Source organism: Pongo pygmaeus, chromosome 13 (genome assembly GCF_028885625.2).
Source record: "Pongo pygmaeus isolate AG05252 chromosome 13, NHGRI_mPonPyg2-v2.0_pri, whole genome shotgun sequence".
NCBI lineage: Eukaryota > Metazoa > Chordata > Mammalia > Primates > Hominidae > Pongo > Pongo pygmaeus.
The window spans coordinates 85,726,927-85,745,938 of NC_072386.2; the positions used below are offsets into that span (position 1 = coordinate 85,726,927).

Sequence of the window (19,012 nt, forward strand, 5' to 3'; positions counted from 1 at the left end):
ATTATTTCTATGTATACCTAACCTAAGGCTTCATAAAGTGCTACTACTCATTCTTTGTCATACCCCAAGAATTATATTTGGTCTGGCAATCCTCAGAAGGTTTTACCACATTGATTTGAGTAGGATCTCAAGAACGACAACAACAAAAATCAAAGAAAGAGTATGAGTACTTTTGCCTACTAACTGTGGTTAAAGATCTGAAACATTTTCCACGAGCTTAAAAAGCATAATTATCAGTTCATCAACCAGTACAAAGTTACAGTTAGACAGGAGGAAAAAGTTCTTGTATTCTATTGTACAGCAGGTTGACTACAGTTAACCCTTTTCCCGTTTGCCCAGACAATACTCGCCCACAGTACATGCGGCTGCAGCATCTACTCTGAGATAACTTTGCTCGCTTTTACTACTATTTTCGCAAGCTCTAGTACACTGAATTTGGAAACAAAAAACATCATTCCATTTATAACATTCTGTTTTTAGCATTGGTATTTCCATTTACAAAATATAGTAATTCTCAATTGCTGAAAATATCAAATCCTAGAAAATGCAGCATTCCTACACATGATGGTAACATTGTTCTTGAACAGTTATTGGCCAAAGATCCATTTCAATTCAATTTTTCTGAAATAGACGATTCTGATGATTCAGACAATTCTGATGTTAGTTCTGTTTAGAAATAACTCCAAAAACCGTTTTTATATTTTATTTTCACATTGAAAATCAGTCAGATTTGCTTCAGCCTTAAAGAGCACATTTATGTAAAATTAAATGAGCGCTGGGTAGTGAGCTGCACCTTTTTTCCTAAATGGGAAAAGGGTTAAACATAATGTATGCATATTTCAAAATAACTAGAAGTGAGGATTTTGAAAGTTCTCACCACAAAGAAACAATGTTTCAGATGACAGGTATGCTAATCATCCTAATTTGATCAGTACATAATATATACATGTGTTGAAACATCACATTGCACCCTATAAATATGCACATTACGTGCCAATTAAAAATAAAATAATTTTTAAAAAGAAACATATAAACTCCCCAAATTTATTGGCACTTGGGAACATCAACAAACTCCAAATAAGATAAATGCAATGAGATCCACAAACAAAAACACTGTAGTGAAAATGCTGAAAGTCAAGGACAAGGAGAAAGTCTTAAAAGCAGAAACAGAAAAATAGCCCATTACTTACAAGGGAACCCCAATAAGATGAACAGGTGACTTCTCAGCAGAAACAAAAGATCCCAGAAAAACACGGGAAAACATATTCAAAGTGCTCAAAAGAAAAAGTTGTCAACCAAGAATCCCATATCCCCCAAAACTATCTTTCAAAAATGAAGGTGAAATAAAGACTTTCCCAGATAAACAAAAAATGAATTTGTTGCTAGAAAACCCACTTTGCAAAAAAAAGTGAATTAATACCAGAAGGTAATTTGAATCCACACAATAAAAGAACACTGAGAAGTTAATTATGTAATTATAAATGCACATTTTTTCTCTCTTATTCTCATAACTAACATAAAAATGAATTGCATAAAATGATATGTACACACGGTACTGTTGGGCCTATAACAAATAGAAAGGAATAAGATATGTAAATATATTTGCCAAACACAGTGCAAATGAGTTAAACAGCCAAGTTGTATTGGGCTAAGGAAATAACTACACATGTTAAAGTAATAATTAAAACATTGTTGAATTCCTAACATTGAGAGGTAATATGTATAACAATAATGCCACAAAAAAAGGAAGAGAAGGGAATAAAGCTATGCAGATGATCCATAACTTATGATGGTTAGACTTAAAATTTTTTGACTTTACAATGATGTGAAAGTGATACACAGTCAGTAGAAGCCATACTTCAAATTTTGAATTTTGCTCTTTTCCCAGGCTACTGATATGTGATACCATAACTACTGATAAAACAACTAGAAAAAAGATCGAGAAAATAGAACACTTGAATAACACTATAACCAAGTAGACCTAACAGACATCTATAGAACTCTCCACCCAACAACAGAACATACATTCTTCTCAAGTATGATTTTCTCACAATGCTGGGCAGTGAGAGCAAGCTACAGCTCCCAGTCAGCCCAGCAATCACAGGAGTAAACAAGTAACCTCTACAGTGCACGGTGTTGCTAAGCAATGATATGCAGTACATTAGGTGTATTAAGTGAATTTCTGACTTACAATATTTTCAACTTATGATGATGTAACTCCATCGTAAGTCGAGAATCATATGTATAGGAGTAACATTTCTATATATCACGGTAATTAAGCGAGCATAAGTCTGAAACTTATTCTATGGCAAACTCTAGAGTAACCACTAAAAAAAAAATTCAAAAAGAATAGTGAAAACATCATTAAAGAAATTAAAATGCTGAGAGGCCAACACAGAAGGATCACTTGAGCCCAGGAGTTTGAGACCGGCCTGGGCAACAAAAAATCTCTACAAAAAATCAAAAAATTGGCTGGGTATGCTGGCTTACACCTGTAATCCCAGTACTCTGGGAGGTGAAGGCAGGCAGATCACTTGAGGCCAGGACTTAAGAGACTAGCCTGGCCAACATGGTGAAACCCCCCGTCTCTACTAAAAATACAAAAATTAGCTGGGCATGGTGGTGCATGCTTGTAGTCCTAACCATTCAGGAGGCTGAAGCATGAGAATAGCTTGAGCCTGGGAGACAGAAGTTGCAGTGAGCCGAGATCACACCACCGCACTCCAGCCTGGGTGACAGACCAATACTCTGTCTCAAGAAAAAAAATCAAAAAATAGAAAACAGCCAGGTGTGGTAGTGCATGCCTGTAATCCCAGTTTCATGGGCAGCAAAGGAAGGAGAATCACTTGAGCCCAGGGGGTCAAGCCATGTCCATGCCACTGCACTCCAGCCTGGGCAAGAGAGTGAGACCCTGTCTAAAAAAAAAAAACAGACAATACTCACTTAAAAGAGCGTAATAAAAGGAGAAACAGAGAAACAGAGTTACAAAAAAAAGACAAGAGATATACAGAAAAAGTAAAAGTTTAGACATAAAGCCAACTATGTCAATAATATCATGGATGTGAGTGGAATAAACAATCCCATCAGGCTGGACACAGTGGCTCACACCTGTAATCCCAGCACTTTGGGAGGCCAAGGTGGGTGAATCACTTGAGGTCAAGAGTTCAAGACCAGCCTGGCTAACATAGTGAAACGCTGTCTTTACTAAAAATACAAAAATTAGCTGGCTGTGGTGGCGGGTGCCTGTAATCCCAGCTACTTGGGTGGGTGAGGCAGGAGAATCGCTTGAACCTGAGAGGCGGAGCTTGCAGTGAGCGGAGACTGTGCCATTGCACTCCAGCCTGAGTGGCAGATCAAGACTCTGTCTCAAAAAAAAAAAAAAAAAAAATCCCATCAAAAGACAAAGATTGTCAGACTTTAAGAAAACATGATCTAACTATATGCTGTCTATAGAAGACACACTTTAGAATGAAAAATACAAACAGACTGGAAGTAAAAGGATAGAAAAGATATGTCATGCAAACATACAAAAACAAGAAACTTAATTGTGGCTATACCGATATTAAAAAAACAAATTTTAAAACAAAAAGTTATTAGAGATGGAGAGGGACATTTTGTTAATGATAAAAGGGTCACTCCATCAGGAAGATATAACCATTATAAACATACACAACTAAGGACCAAAATTCATGAAGCAAAAATTGACAGAAACAAAGGGAGAAACAGACAATTGAATATTAATAGCTGGAGACTTCAAACTGTCATTTTCAGTGATAGATAAAACAACTAGAAAGAAGATCAACATGAAAACAGAACACTTGAATAACACTATAAACCAACTAGATCTAACTTACATCTATAGAACTCTCCACCCAATAGTATATACATTTTTCTCAAGATCACATGGAATATTCTCCCAAACAGATCATACGCTAGGCCATAAAATGAGTCTTCATATATTTAAAAGAACATTAGTAATATAACAAATGTGCACTGATCACAAAAAAAGAAATTAAAAATAAATGAAGGAAGTTTCAAAGGAAATTCACAAATGTGGAAACTGAACAAGGCACTACTAAATAACCAGTGGGCCCAAAGGAGGAAAAACATGCTTTGGGACAAAGATAAGCTGCCAGTAACTGATCCTAAAGAGAGGATTATAGAAAAGTTGCCTGACAGAAATTCAAAATACCTGTTTTAAGGAAATTTGGCTAACTTCAATAAAGTAGAGAAAAACAATTCAGAAATTCATCAGAGAAATTTAACAGAGAGATTGAAATAATTTTTTAAAATCAAACAGAAATCCGGGAGCTAAAAATTACAATGAACAAAATAAAAAATCCAACAGAAAGCATCAATAGCAGAATTGTTCAATTAGAGGAGTATCAGTGAATTCAAAGACAGGTTAATTGAAAATACGTAACTAAAGGTGAAAAAGGAAAAAGGAATGAAGTTACAGGATTTATGGGTAACATCTAAAGAGCAAATATGTGGGTCACTGGTGTTCAAGGGGGAACCTTGAAAAAGAGAAAGTAGTAGAAAGCTTATTAAAGAAATAATAACAGAAAGTATTTCAAACCTGGAGAAAGCTACAGCTATCCACGTACAGGAAGATCAAGGGTATCCAATCAGATTTAATCCAAATAACACTACCCCACAACATATTATAATCAAAATGTCAAAGACCAAGCACAAAGAGAGGATCCTGAAAGCAGCAAGAGAAAAGAAGCAAATAATTTATAAGGGAGTACTAATATGCCTAACAAGAGACCTCTAAGCAGAAACATTGTCCTGAAGAAATTCAAAGTCCTAAAGAAAAAAAAATTAAAACTATCAACCAGGAATATTATACCTACCAAAGCTGTACTTCAGAAATGAAGAGAAGAATAAAGACTTCTGGACAGACAAAAGCTGATGGAATTCATCAGCACCAGACCTGTCTTACAAGAAATGCTAAGGGGAGTTCTTCAAGATGAAAGAAAAGGATAGCAACGAGCAACACAAAAACATCTGAAAGTACATAACTCACTGGTAAAAGCCAGTACACAGTCAAATTCTGAAGACTCTAATAATGTAATGGTGGTATGTAAATCACATATTTTTTTACGAAGGTTAAGACAACACAATTAAAAATAATAGCTACAATAATTTGTTAGGGGACAGGCAATATAAAAAGATATAAATTTTGACACCAAAAACTCAAAATGGGGGAGTGGAGTTAAAGAGTATTTTCTTTTCAATCAAAGTTAAGTTGCTATCAGTGTAAAATAACCTTTTATAACTATAAGGCATACTTTTATAAGTCCCATGGTAACCACAAAGCAAAAGCCTATAATACATACACTAAAAATAAAAAGCAAAGACTCAAAATATACTACTAGAGAAAATCACTTAACCTCAAAGGAAGAAAGAAAAAAAGAATCTACAAAACTAGAAAAAAATTAATAAAATGACAGTAGTAAATCCTTACCTACCAATAATTACTTTGAATGTAAATGGATTAAATTATCCAATTAAAAGACACAGAGTAGCTAAATGGATTTAAAAGAAAACAAGACCCAACTATATACTGCCTACAAAAGACTTGCCTCACCTATAAGGATACACATAGACTGAAAGTAAATAAACGGAAGAAGATACTTCACACAAATGGAAACCAAAACAGGAGTGGCTATACTTATATCAGATAAAATAGACTTTAAGTCAAAATCTGTAAATAGAGACAAAGAAGATCATTATATTAATATATGATAATGGGGTTAGTCAATTCAGCAAAAGGATATGTTATATATTTAGGTGCTCTGACGTTGGGTAAATGTATATGCACCCAATGTCAGAGCACCTAAATACATAAAGCCAATATTAATAGATCTCAAGAAACAGACAGATTGTAACACAATACTAGTAGAAGAGTTTAACACTCTATTTTCAGCGACAGACAGATCATTTATACAGAAAGTCAACAAAGAACCGTCAGATATGAACTGTACCCTAGATCAAATGGACCTAACAAACATTTACAGAACATTCTATCCAACAGGTACAGAACACACATTCTTCTCAACTGCACATCAACCATTTTCCAGTATAAATCATATGTTAGGCCACAAAATAAGTCTTTTAAATTTAAGAATATAAAAATCTTGTCAAGTATCTTTTCTGACCACAATGGTATAAAACTAGAAATCAATAAAAGGGGAAACCTTGAAAACTTTACAAATACATAGAAATTAAACAACATGCTTCTAAACAATGAGTTAATGAATAAATTTAAAGACAAATTTAAAAATTTCCTGAAACAAATGAAAATGGAAACATAACATACCAAATCCTATGGGATAGAGCAAAAACAATTCTAAGAGGGAAGTTTATAGCAATAAATGCCAACTCTCAAAAATAACCCCAAAGCCCAAACTTTGAGAATGATCTATGAAATGCAAATACCCTGAGAAAGGATATCCCTTTTATTAAACACTAATTAATATTTTATGAGAAACTTGTTTTGTTGTTGTTTTGTTTTAAACAGATGGGTCTTCCTCTGTCGCCCAGACTGGTGTGCAGTGGCACAATCATAGCTCACTACAGCCTCAAACTCGTGGGCTCAAGGGATCCTCCTGCCTCAGCCTCCCCAGGGGCTGGGACTACAGATGCATGTCACCACACCCAGCTGGACTTGTTGATAGTTAGTAAAGGTTGTTAGGCACCATACCATATCTGGCAATGACAAAAGGTGAATGAGACAGGTGCCAGTGACAGGCAAAATGAGAAGATGCCAAAGACAAATTCTGCCTAGAGTCAGCTTGGGTTACTCCAAAACATTTAGCCTGCCATTTCTGCAACATTCAGCTTTTCAAGATGGCACACAGGACCAATAAGGCAGTCTCTGCTATTTATTACAGAGCATTGACCAAATTACTTACTACTCTGTGGCTGTCACCCTGATTCTGAACCCACTCTTCAAAGTTTTGTTTCAAACACTTTCTTTCTCAAAGACCACTTTTTTAATGAAAATACAGGCTTACCCTAAATTTGTACAAACATAAAAGGGTATACTTTACTCACTATGTTCCAATTACAATATTACATGCAAGCAAATAACTCACTTTACAAAAAATAAAAATTTAATGAATGGTAGCAGCTTAATTATTTCAAGCTGCCAGTAGGCATAAAGTCAAATATTTTCCAAAAACACAAACAGCCACTTATGACTCACCTGTGCCTCTTTCTTTTCATCTAATAAATGTCAGCATAACAGAGTGATTAAGAAGGCTGACTTGGAGGCAGACTGCCGAAGTTTGAATCCCTACTCTGTAACATACTCGCTATGTGACCTTGGGAAGTTATTTTGCCAGTCTATGCCTCTGTTTCTGTATCTGTAAAATGGGAAAAACCTAATAGGGTTGCTGTGAATAATAAAATACATTAATTACACAGAAAGCACTTAGAATTGTGCCTGGCACATTTTAACACCCATTCAATGTCAGTTATTATCATTAGTTATTGTATTTCTAAGTAGAAACCAATGTCTTTCTCCAAGAGTCCTCTACTAGCTAGAAATAATCTCTCTTGGCAAGCCTAAACACCTGTCGGCAAAACTGTTCACAAAAGCAACGGAGTCAACAGTGAGAATAAGCATTAATGTCCTGAATGGGCTGTGCATCACACAGCCTGAAAGCCCCAAAGTTGTTTACTTTACTATCCCACAAATATTAGAGTCAGAGGTTTCAAGATTTTGCTAAGCCAGTTCCTACTACATTCACAATATGTTAATATGAGATGGATAAGACAGTTTGGTCGGCTGTCAAGTCATGAGTTGTATAAACACTAGTACACAACAAAAAGACTGTAAAAGTCATGTGGTTCCTACTGGTCATATTAAATTATACTTGAAGACTTTTGCTTTTCTAGCTGCAAATAACTGGGAAAAGAGTGTACTTGAGAGCAAGACTCAAATTTAAATAAACTGTAATTTCTCAACATCTTGGAAACTTCAGTTCAGCCTCTTTTTATGTGCAAGACTAAACCCAGTACAGTTTATAATTTGAAATCCAAACATATCACTAGCATACTGGGTTCTAATCTCAGCTGTGATCCACACAGCACTACTAACAGTATGGCCCAAAATATTTCATTTCCCTCTAAATGAAAAGCACAATGATATGTACCAGTCTTACCAGACAAAAAAAGGTTAAATGAGATAAATATTAACAACAAACAGCAGTTGTAGTTGTTAATAAATAACACAGGAAAGTATCATTTACTTGAACTCTGAGACTCTCTCACACACACACACAAACACACACGCATGCGTACACGCACACACGCACAGAGAGACACACACACACCCCCCCAGAAAAAAATAAATCTGAGCCAAGGAATAAGGGAGAAAGCATAAAAAGAAAATAATTTAATGGTTCTTCTAAATAGTGAAAAAAAAGATTTTGATATCTAGAAGAACATGAAGATAAATAAAATGGTATGTTGCCAAAGAGAAGGATTGTGCAAAAATATCATAGACATGTAATAAATAATATAAAGGAATTGAGAAAGAAATCATTTATTTCTCAGTCAGAACCAAAAATGAAGTCTCTATGTAATTAGGAGCCCTAGGGAGAATATAACTATGATGGAATAAATCTCGCCCAACAGACTTGGCTGAGATAATATTATAAATTATTATAATACTATAAACTAAACAAACTAATATCCAAAACAACAAACTGAAAATAGAATGCCATAAATTATATGGAGTTTTACACTTAACATTAGTACAGCTTATGTACTTTTTGTATATCACAATAAAAAAGCAAAAATAATAATGCCAGTAATAGATGTGAATAAACAACATATGTATCAAGAAACACGGATTTCTTCTTTCGTTCAACAAATATCTACTAAATGCTGACTAAATGAAAAATAACACTACAAGTCAAAAAAGCAGAATGAAACCACTTTTGACTATAAAATCAGTGATTAAAAAATACTTCACAGATTGCTTGAGCCCAGGAAGTTGAGGCTGCAGTGAGCTATGATTATACCACTGCACTCCAGCCTGAGCAACAGGGCAAGACCCTGCCTCGAAAAAAAAAAAATTTCCCAGTACTGGCAAGAATACAGTTAAACTGCCACTCATATGCAGGTTTCTGGTAACGTAATTGGTCCAAGTTTTCTGAAAGATAATCAGAGAAGTATATCAAAAAACTCTGAATGTGTTTATACCCTTTCACTCATTAATCCATCTAGGAATTTACTGCAAGGAAATAACCAGAGATGTACATGATTGATATAAAAGAATGTTCACTGCATATTTACAATAGTAAAAAACTGCTAACAATCTATATCTCCAACAATAAGCCATCAATTATATAATTTGTAATACAGCCATATGAAGGAACTTAAGCCATTAGTCTAATTTCAGAAAAATATGACTTAATGGTACGGAAAACTGCTTATGTTAGACTTAATGTAAGACTATAAAATGCTATATACAATATGATTGCAATTTTCTTCTATACACGCAAACATATACATATACAACCAAAAACTGGAAAGCAAACACCACAATGTTAACAACAGTTTTCTTTGTGTAATGCCAGATTATTTTATTGTACTTTTCATTAATTTATAACTTTCCTATAATAATCATGTATTATTTTTGTAACCAGGGCAGTGATCTTTGTGGTTAAACACAAAATGCCTTTTCCAAGCCAACTAGGGAAATTCCATTCCCTTGTCAGTGACTGCATCCTAGGCCAATAACATGGAGATGTCTGGTGTAGGGGCTTCCAGGAAAGATTTCCTTGCTCCTTATAGGGAAAAAAAGAGAAGAATTGTTTTCTTTTGAATACTGTCATGACCGGTATGATTTATTTATCATTCAATCATTTACCTAAACACACCTACTATGCAGCAGGCACTGTGGCTAATGAAAAGATGTAATTTTTAATCTTTGAAAAATTTTATAGTAGACTGGAAAACACACAACTGAATGGGGTAGCAGATATGCAAACAAAAATTCCAATAATGATGTGAAATTGATCTAATGGCAGCACACACACATAACATGGGGGCACAAAGATTTCACAAACCAGGAGAGTCTTGAGGGCTGATTACTGTTCAAGCAAAGAAAAGGGGAGCATCATCAGATCCAGTATCCACCACAGCACTTTCCTGGCACGTGCAAAGGCTTAGAGTTCAGCCAGGCACGGTGGCGGGCACCTGCAGTATTCTTCACAATTTAATTTTTAAAAGGTAATATGAACATATCTTTATAAATCATCTTAAACACTAAATAATTTGCTCCTGAATCCTGTATCTCATTTATATATAAATACATCAACTATACTAAGGTTATTAGAGGAAGCAAACAGCTTCCTCCTTAAGGGAATTTCTCAATCCACCAAAATAATAATTATTATTATTTTATAGCAGCTATCACTTACATGGTGCTTATTCTATGCCAAAGACAATTATAAGCACCGTAAACTTATCTCAGTCCCCACAATCCCACTATACAGGTGTGGAAACTAAGGAAAAGAGAAGTAAATATCTTGCCCAAATATCTTGCCCAAGGTTACGTATCATGTACGAGATGGAGCCACTCACCAAGAAACATACCATGTGCTCACCCACATCACAAAGCACTGATGACATGTCACAATAGGAAACGAAGTATGAACATGAAAAGTCAGTTTTTTGTTGTTTTTATCCATATCAAATGCAAAAATTTTCAACAACCTCAACCTAAACTTAAGGAGGAACTATCATTTTTTCTGAGCATGTGCATTCCTCATTTATGTTCACATTGGTTAATTCCTCCCTCAAGTCTCTCTATCCAACATCATCCGTATCAGCAGTCTCCTTCTAAGATCCTCAGTGGATCCTTCCAGCTGTCAGAGGCAATGTCTCTGTCTACTGTTTATATTTACACATCCAAAGTTTACTCACTCAAACTTCTGTGGGGAAACCACAGACAATGTCTGCCTCTGCCAAAGGATAAAGGGAGAAAAATGCTTTCCACAGAGTTAAAAGAATTCCATTTGTCAAATCAATCTGATGATGCTGGGTGAACTGAACATTTCCATCTGACTACCTTACCACTCGGTATTTAATATGAAATTACATAATTTCCCAAGTGGAAACCATTCAAATTGCTCTTCAAGGAATTAAACTAGAAAATTATCTTTTTTGTGTACAACAAAAAGGCAGGCATGTTCTAGACGGGAGCTGCACAGAGTAGTATTTCTGCAATTTTTTTTCCTGAACAAAACTGTATTTCTGTTCTGTCGCATAAAAATTCAAGATATATATCCAAGATAAGGAATTTGGTATGGACTTTTATTTTACCACTGCCATATGGTAGTAAAATCAGTTTTTCTAGCTGATAAGGAACCCTGTTCTCCCAAACTGAATTCATAATTTATCTCAAGAGCTCTGAAATTTTATTTATCAGCAACAGATTCATGATCCCAGTTCTTAATAATCTCTGTACAGAACAAGTACTTCTGACATTAAAATAAAATGTTATAATTTAATATTAATACTAATAAATGGACTAATTATTTCTTTTATCTAAAAACATTCTTGCTTTCTCTAAAACACAGGCTGTTTCAGCAATAATAATTTGTAAAGCAGGATTTTATTTACAATTTCACTACCCAAGTCGATCTTGTTTGTTCTATATAACATGATGCCTTTACCAAGACCATATATAGGAGAAAATTAAACTTGATATGGCTAGTATAATAACTATTTGTTACAGCAGATCTTGAGTTATATATGTCAAGGTATTTTCTTTACCTGCCCAGCTACTTGAAAACAACTAGGCTATTCTTTGAATAGGCTTTGACTGTGACTTAACCTTAGCATGCACTGATGCAAATTCTATTGACAAGCCGTACTTTAATACAAGTGTCCATGGTTTTGTGTTTTACATGGATTTACATGGATTTCTTTTTATTTGTTCTTATAGGTCAACTGAGTCGCAGCACTTGGCTCATGCATTCAGCATGTTTCACTCTGGCCCCTGATGTCTTGGTTACCAAGCTCTTGCCAGGGGAAATTTCCTATGCTCTTCCATCTTGATTAGTTTGTTGATATCTGAATCCAGTGCTTCTATTTGATCAGACATAGGGCATTTCACTTTTTTTTTTTTTTTTTTTCCAATGACTCTTCTCTTTGTTCACTGTTTCCTGTTTCCTTTAAGAGTCTCATTTCAGACCAGGCTTGGTAGTGCAAGCGTGTAACCCCAGTACTTAGGGAGGCTGAGATGGGAGGATCACTTTAGCCCAGGAGTTCTGAGACCAGCCCAGTTAACACAGTGAGACCCCATATTCACAAAAAAACAGACAAACAAAAATTAGCCAGGTGTGGTGACACACACCAGTAGTCCTAGCTGCTTGGGAGGCTGAGGAGGGAGGGCTACTTGAGCCCAAGAGTTTGAGGCTGCAATGAGCTATGGATCATGCCACTGCACTCCAGCCTAAACAAAAGAGCAAGACCCTGTCTCTACAAATAATGATAATAAGAAGAGTATCATTTCAATCTACTACTTTTATATTTTATTACTCTGTTTTCTACAGTTTTTCAGAGTTACTACATAAGGTTCAGACTTAAAAATTTTTTTCTGAACTTTTAAAATACCTGGTTAGGTAAATAATGCTCAGAAGCACATATAATTCTAATAAATAGCACTATCTATCTGTCTCCTGCCAGTAACAGTATATATAAATTAACAGGTATGATTTTTACACAATCATGGAGTATTTGCACAACCAGTGGCTGGAGTAAGAACTGAAAAACCACACAACTGAACCTTGAAGAAGTGCACGTGAGTATAGTATATAAAAATCATACCACAAAAAGGTAGTCATCTTGCACACTTGTATTTCACGGGGGAATAATAATTTCATGTGTCATCATCTACAGGCTTATGATTGAACTAAAATTCTGAATTATTCTTCTCCATAAAATTAATATAAATTCAAATCATATTAATAAATTCTCTATTGTTCATTCAAATTTTTAAAAATTTGTTTTAGTTTTTAACCATAACTGTATGATATTTTATTGACTGACTGAGACAGGGTCTTGCTCTGTCACCCAGGCTGGAGTACAGTGGTGCTATCATGGCTCACTATAGCCTTGACCTCCAAGGCTCAAAGGATCCTCCTACCTCAGCCTCCCAAATGGCTGAGACTATAGGCACATGCCACCATGCCTGGCTAATCTGATATTATTTTTATTTTTTGTGGAGACAGGGTCTTGCGATGTTGCCCAGGCTGGTCTCGAACTCCTGGGCTCAAGAGATCCTCCCGCCTCAGCCTCCCAAAGTACTGGGATTACAGACATGATCCATTGTGCCCAGCCACACGTTTTAGAATAGAAATCGGACATGCCTGAGGCTTACGTCTTCTGAAAGACTGATTCCAGAAAATTGGTCTTGATGTCATCCAACCTTACAGTAAACTCTAAAAAAAGTTTGCCAATTGTTGTGCATCAATTAATTCTACCTCCTGAGTAGGCACACATGTCACTGGGTTCCAGAAGAGTAATGTTCAAGCAGTGGAAGGGTGATTGACCAAAACCATATAAAACCCCATTAGAAGTGATAAGGGAGCTTCTCTTGCCATGCAGATCCATCCTTTGGGGAACTCTGGGGGACCTGAGAAACAATACTTCTGTCTGGGATCATATATGCTCCATCTTGATCCACAGATTCCCAAGTCTTTTGCCATTAGGGAAACTGAGGATCTTCCAAGTATAACCAATGATATCTTTCTGCCAGCAATATCACTATTCCATTGTGATCAACACGAACATTAATCCTCAGATCTAAGAAGCCCTATTACTCCCAAGAAGGAGATCTTGAAAAAGGGATTTGAGTAGAAGTAGTTTATTTGGACAGTAAAGGGAACACCATTAAGAAAGTAGAGAAGTGACACAGGGAATCACAGCCAATGAAGGGAGGGTTATTAAGCCAACTACCAGAGTTGGTAGGTAACCAGAGCTCAGTCCAACAAGACCTCTGGAAAATGGGACAAAACACACTCCTCTGAAGCAAAATACACATTAAAACTGCAGAAACTAAAGGCAAAGAGGAAATCCTAAAAGCAGACAGAGATTATAAAAAGACAAATTACTTTCAAGGGAACACTGCTAAGAATAGGAGGCAAAGACACGAAAAGAAAATCATAGGCCAACATCCCTGATAAACTTAGGTGCAGAAGTCCTCAACACAACACTAGCAAACAGAATTCAACAACACATAAAAAAAGATCATATATCATGATCAAATGAAATTTACCCCTGGGTTGTAAGGATGATTCAACATATGCCAATCTATGGAGATGATATACCACATTAACGGAACCAAGAATAAAAATCACATGATCATCTCAATAGATGCAGGAAGAGCATTTGACAAAATGCGACATCTTTCATGATAAAAAAAAAACTGTCAACAAATTAGGTATAGAAGGAATGTACATCATCAATACAAGGCCATCTGTGACAGACCCACAACTAACCATACCGACTGGGGAAAAGTTAAAAGCATTTTCTCTAAAATCAGGAACAATACAAAGAGGTCCACTCTTACCACTTCTATCCAACACGGCACTGGAAATCCTACCCAGAGCAATTAGGTAAGAGAAAGAAAGAAAGGGCATCCAAACTGGAAAGGAGGAAGTTAAACTGTCTATGTTTACAGATGACACAGTACATAGAAAACCCTACAAATTCCACTAAAAAAAAACTATTTGAACTAATAAATGAATTCGGTCAAGTTGCAGGATATAAAATCAACAAACAAAAATCATTAGTATTTCCATACACCAAATATTAATAGCAAACTATCTGAAAAATAAATCAAGAAAGCAATCCCATTTACAATACCTACCAAAAAAAAGAAATAAAATACTTAGGTATAAATTTAACCAAGGACGTGAAAGATCTCTACAATGAAAACTATAAAATATTGAAAAAAATTGAAGACACACAAAAAATGGGAAGATACCCCATGTTCACAGATTGGAAGAATTCGTATCTTTTAAAAGTCCGTTAAAATTTGTATGGAGGCTGGGCACAGTGACTCATGCCTGTAATCCCAGCACTTTGGGAGGCTGAGGCAGCTGGATCACCTGAGGTCAGCTGTTGAGACCAGCCTGGCCAACATGGCGAAACCCCGTCTCTACTAAAAATACAAAAATTAGCTGAGGATAGTGGCAGGCGCCTGTAGTCCAGTTACTTGGGAGGCTGAGGCAGGAGGATCCCTTGAACCCAGGAGGTGGAGGATGCAGTGAGCCGAGATTGCGCCACTCCACTCCAGCCTGGGTGAGAGAGTGAGACTCTGTCTCAAAAAAATATATATATATATTTTATATATATAAAAATATATATTTTTTATATATAAATATATATAAATATAATATAATATATTAAAATATAATATAAAAATATATAAAATATATAAAAACATATATATTATATATTATATATATTTATATATTATATAATATAATATATAATATATATGTTATAATATATATAATATATATTATATATATATTTATTATATATATATAATATATATAACCACAAAAGACCCCAAAGAGCCAAAGGAATCTTGCGTCAAAAAAACAAAGCTAGAGGCATCAATCTTACCTGACTTCAAAATATACTACAAAGCTATAGTAAGCAAAACAGTAGAGTACTGACATAAAAACACACAGACAAATGGAACAGAATAGAGAACCCACTTAACAGTCAACTGATTTTTGACAAAGGCGCCAAGAACACACACTGGGGAAAGGACAGTCTCTTCAATGAATGGTGTTCAGGAAAACTGGATATCCACATGCAGAAAAACGGAAGTAGACCCTATCTCTCACCACTTAGAAAAATCAACACAACTGCGAGCTGGGCCTGGCCGCCCTGCAGGAGCCATGGCGGCCTTGGAGGCGGCGGCGGCGGCGGCGGGGTCCGCGGCTCTGGCAGCGGGTGCCCGCGCCGTCCCGGCGGCCACGAGAGGAGCCTCCGCCGCCGCCTCGGGCCCATGGGTGCCCCCGGGACCCCGACTGAGGGGCAGCCGGCCGCGGCCCGCGGGGGCGACGCAGCAGCCCGCGGCCCCCGTGCTGGCAGGGGAGCTGATCCAGCAGTAGGTGAGCGAGCTGTCCCAGGCCATGTGGACCAACATCCTGTGCACCGTGCGCGGCTGCCGCAAGATCCTGCCCAACAGCCCCGCGCTCAACATGCTCCTGATCAAGAGCCACCGCATGCAGTATAGCATAGTCAATCAAACAATAAGAAAAGATTTGAAAACTGTACCGAAATTCTACTGTTGTCCAATCGAAGGCTGCCCCAGAGGCCCTGACAGACCATTTTCTCAGTTTTCTCTCGTAAAACAGCACTTTATGCAAATGCATGCTGAGAAGAAGCACAAATGTAGTAAGTGCAGCAATTCGTACGGTACAGAATGGGACCTGAAAAGACATGCAGAGGACTGTGGCAAGACCTTCCGGTGCACATGCGGCTGTCCCTATGCCAGTAGAACAGCACTGCAGTCTCACATCTACCGAACTGGCCACGAGATCCCTGCAGAACACAGGGACCCACCTAGTAAGAAAAGGAAAATGGAAAACTGTGCGAAACCAGAAGTTATCCAACAAGACCACTGAATCATTTAACAACCAACCAATCCCTAGACCAGACACTCAAGAACTAGAAGCTTCAGAAATAAAGCTAGAACCATCTTTTGAAGACTCTTGTGGCTCTAACACTGACAAGCAGACTCTTACAACACCACCCAGATATCCTCAAAAGTTGCTTTTACCAAAGCCCAAAGTGGCTTTGCTTAAACTACCCCTGATGCCTGTCTTTGTGCCTACAGCTGATTCCTCAGCCCAGCCTGTGGTGTTAGGTGTCGATCAGGGCTCTGCCACAGGGGCTGTGCACTTACTGCCCTTGTCAGTAGGAACCCTGATCCTCGGCCTAGATTCAGAGGCTTGCTCTCTTAAGGAGAGCCTACTTCTTTTCTAAATTGCTGATCCTGTTGCTGTTGAGCCAATAAGTACTGGTGTTCAAGTGAACTTGGGTAAAAATCCATCTAATCCTTTACAAGAACTAGGGAACACATGTCAGAAGAATAGCATTTCTTCAATCAACGTGCAGACAGATCTGTCTTATGCCTCACAAAACTTTATACCTTCTGCACAGTGGGCCACTGCTGATTCCTCTGTGTCGTCTTGTTCTCAAACTGATTTGCTGTTTGATTCTCAAGTATCTCTTCCCATTAGTGTTCACACTCAGACATTTTTGCCCAGCTCTAAGGTAACTTCATCTATAGCTGCTCAGACTGATGCATTTATGGACACCTGTTTCCCGTTGGGTGGGGTCTCCAGAGAAACTCAAACCAGTGGGATACAAAGTCCAACGGATGACCATGTACAGATGGACCAAGCTGGAATGTGTGGAGACATTTTTGAGAGTGTTCATTCATCATATAATGTTGCTACAAGTAACATTATAAGCAACAGTTTAGTAGCAGAGCCAGTAACTCATAGTTTGTTACCTCAGAATGAGCCTAAGACTTTAAATCAAGATATTGAGAAACGTGCACCAATTATAAACTTCAGTGCACAGAATAGTATGCTTCCTTCACAGAACGTGACAGATAATCAGACCCAAACCATAGATTTATTAAGTGATTTGGAAAACATCTTGTCAAGTAATCTGCCTGCTCAGACATTGAATCATCGTAGTCTTTTGTCTAACACAAATCCTGGACCTGACACCCAGCTCCCATCTGGCCCAGCCCAGAACCCTGGTATCAATTTTGATATCAAAGAGTTATTTTCGGCCTCACATATCCAGACTCAAACTGAAGAGAGTGAACTTAGCACCATGAACACCAAGCCAGTCTTGGAGTCACTGGACACAGAGACTCAAACGGACTTCTTACTCGCAGATATCTCTGCTCAGTCCTACGAGTATAGGGGAAATTCTAACTTCTTAAGTCTTGAGATGTTTGACACACAGACACAGACAGACTTAAACTTTTTCTTAGACAGTAGCCCTCATCTGCCTCTGGGAAGTATTCTGAAACACTCCAGCTTTTCCATGAGTACTGATTCATCTGCCACAGAGACATGAACTGAAGGAATCTCCACTGCTAAAAATATACCTGCTCTAGAAAGCAAAGTTCAGTTGAACAGTACAGAAACACAGACCACGAGTTCTGGGTTTGAAACCCTGGGGAACTTGTTCTTCACCAACAACGAAACTCAAACAGCAATGGATGACTTTCTTCTGGCTGATATGGCCTGGAACATGATGGAGTCTCAGTTCAGCTCTGTAGAAACCCAGACTTCTGCGGAACCACACAGTCTCCAACTTCTAAAACTAACAGTGGAGTCCATGTGTGAGACAGCATCTACCATTTCCTCTGGATTAAAACTACGGACAGGGGACAACAGTATTAATTCGATTGAATGTGGCTGATGATGCAGTTGCTTAGCTTCTTTGCAGTTCTTTGCCTTTTGTGCTTGTAAACAGAAATTTGTCTATAAATGTGAGTGTATTATAAAGTTTGAGATGTTGATCTAAAAAAAAAAAAGAAAAATCAACACAAAATGGGCTAAATGTAATACCTGAAATTATGAAACTACTAGAAGAAAACATAGAGGAAATGCTTCATAATACTGGTCTTCTGGGCAAAGATTTTTTGGATAAGACCACAAAAGCAACAAAAGCAGAAACAGACAAATGGAATTACATCAAACTAAAAATCCATCAAACTAAAAAGTTTCTTCACAGCAAAGAAAATAACAGCGTGAAGAGACAACCTACAGAATGGGAGAAAATATTTGCAAACTATGCATCTGAGAAGGGGTTAATATCCAGAATATATTATATAAGGAACTCAAACAGCTCAATACCAAAAACAAAACAAAAAACAAAACAAAACAAAGCAAAACAAAAAAACCTGATCTTTTAAATGGTCAAAGGGACCTGA

At 37.0% G+C, this 19,012-nt stretch overlaps 2 protein-coding genes across 6 annotated transcripts in view; one reads left to right on the forward strand and one right to left on the reverse strand.

Annotated features, from left to right (window-relative positions):
* Positions 1–19,012, reverse strand: part of FANCC (FA complementation group C) — a 217,988-nt gene that overhangs the window by 176,648 nt on the left and 22,328 nt on the right. The gene's annotated exons all lie outside the window — the stretch shown is intronic.
* Positions 15,945–18,516, forward strand: LOC129043521 (ATM interactor-like). Its single transcript, XM_054500190.2, is given in 2 exon segments — positions 15,945–16,645; positions 16,647–18,516. Coding segments are annotated over 2 exon segments (2,553 nt in total). The 3' UTR covers positions 18,499–18,516.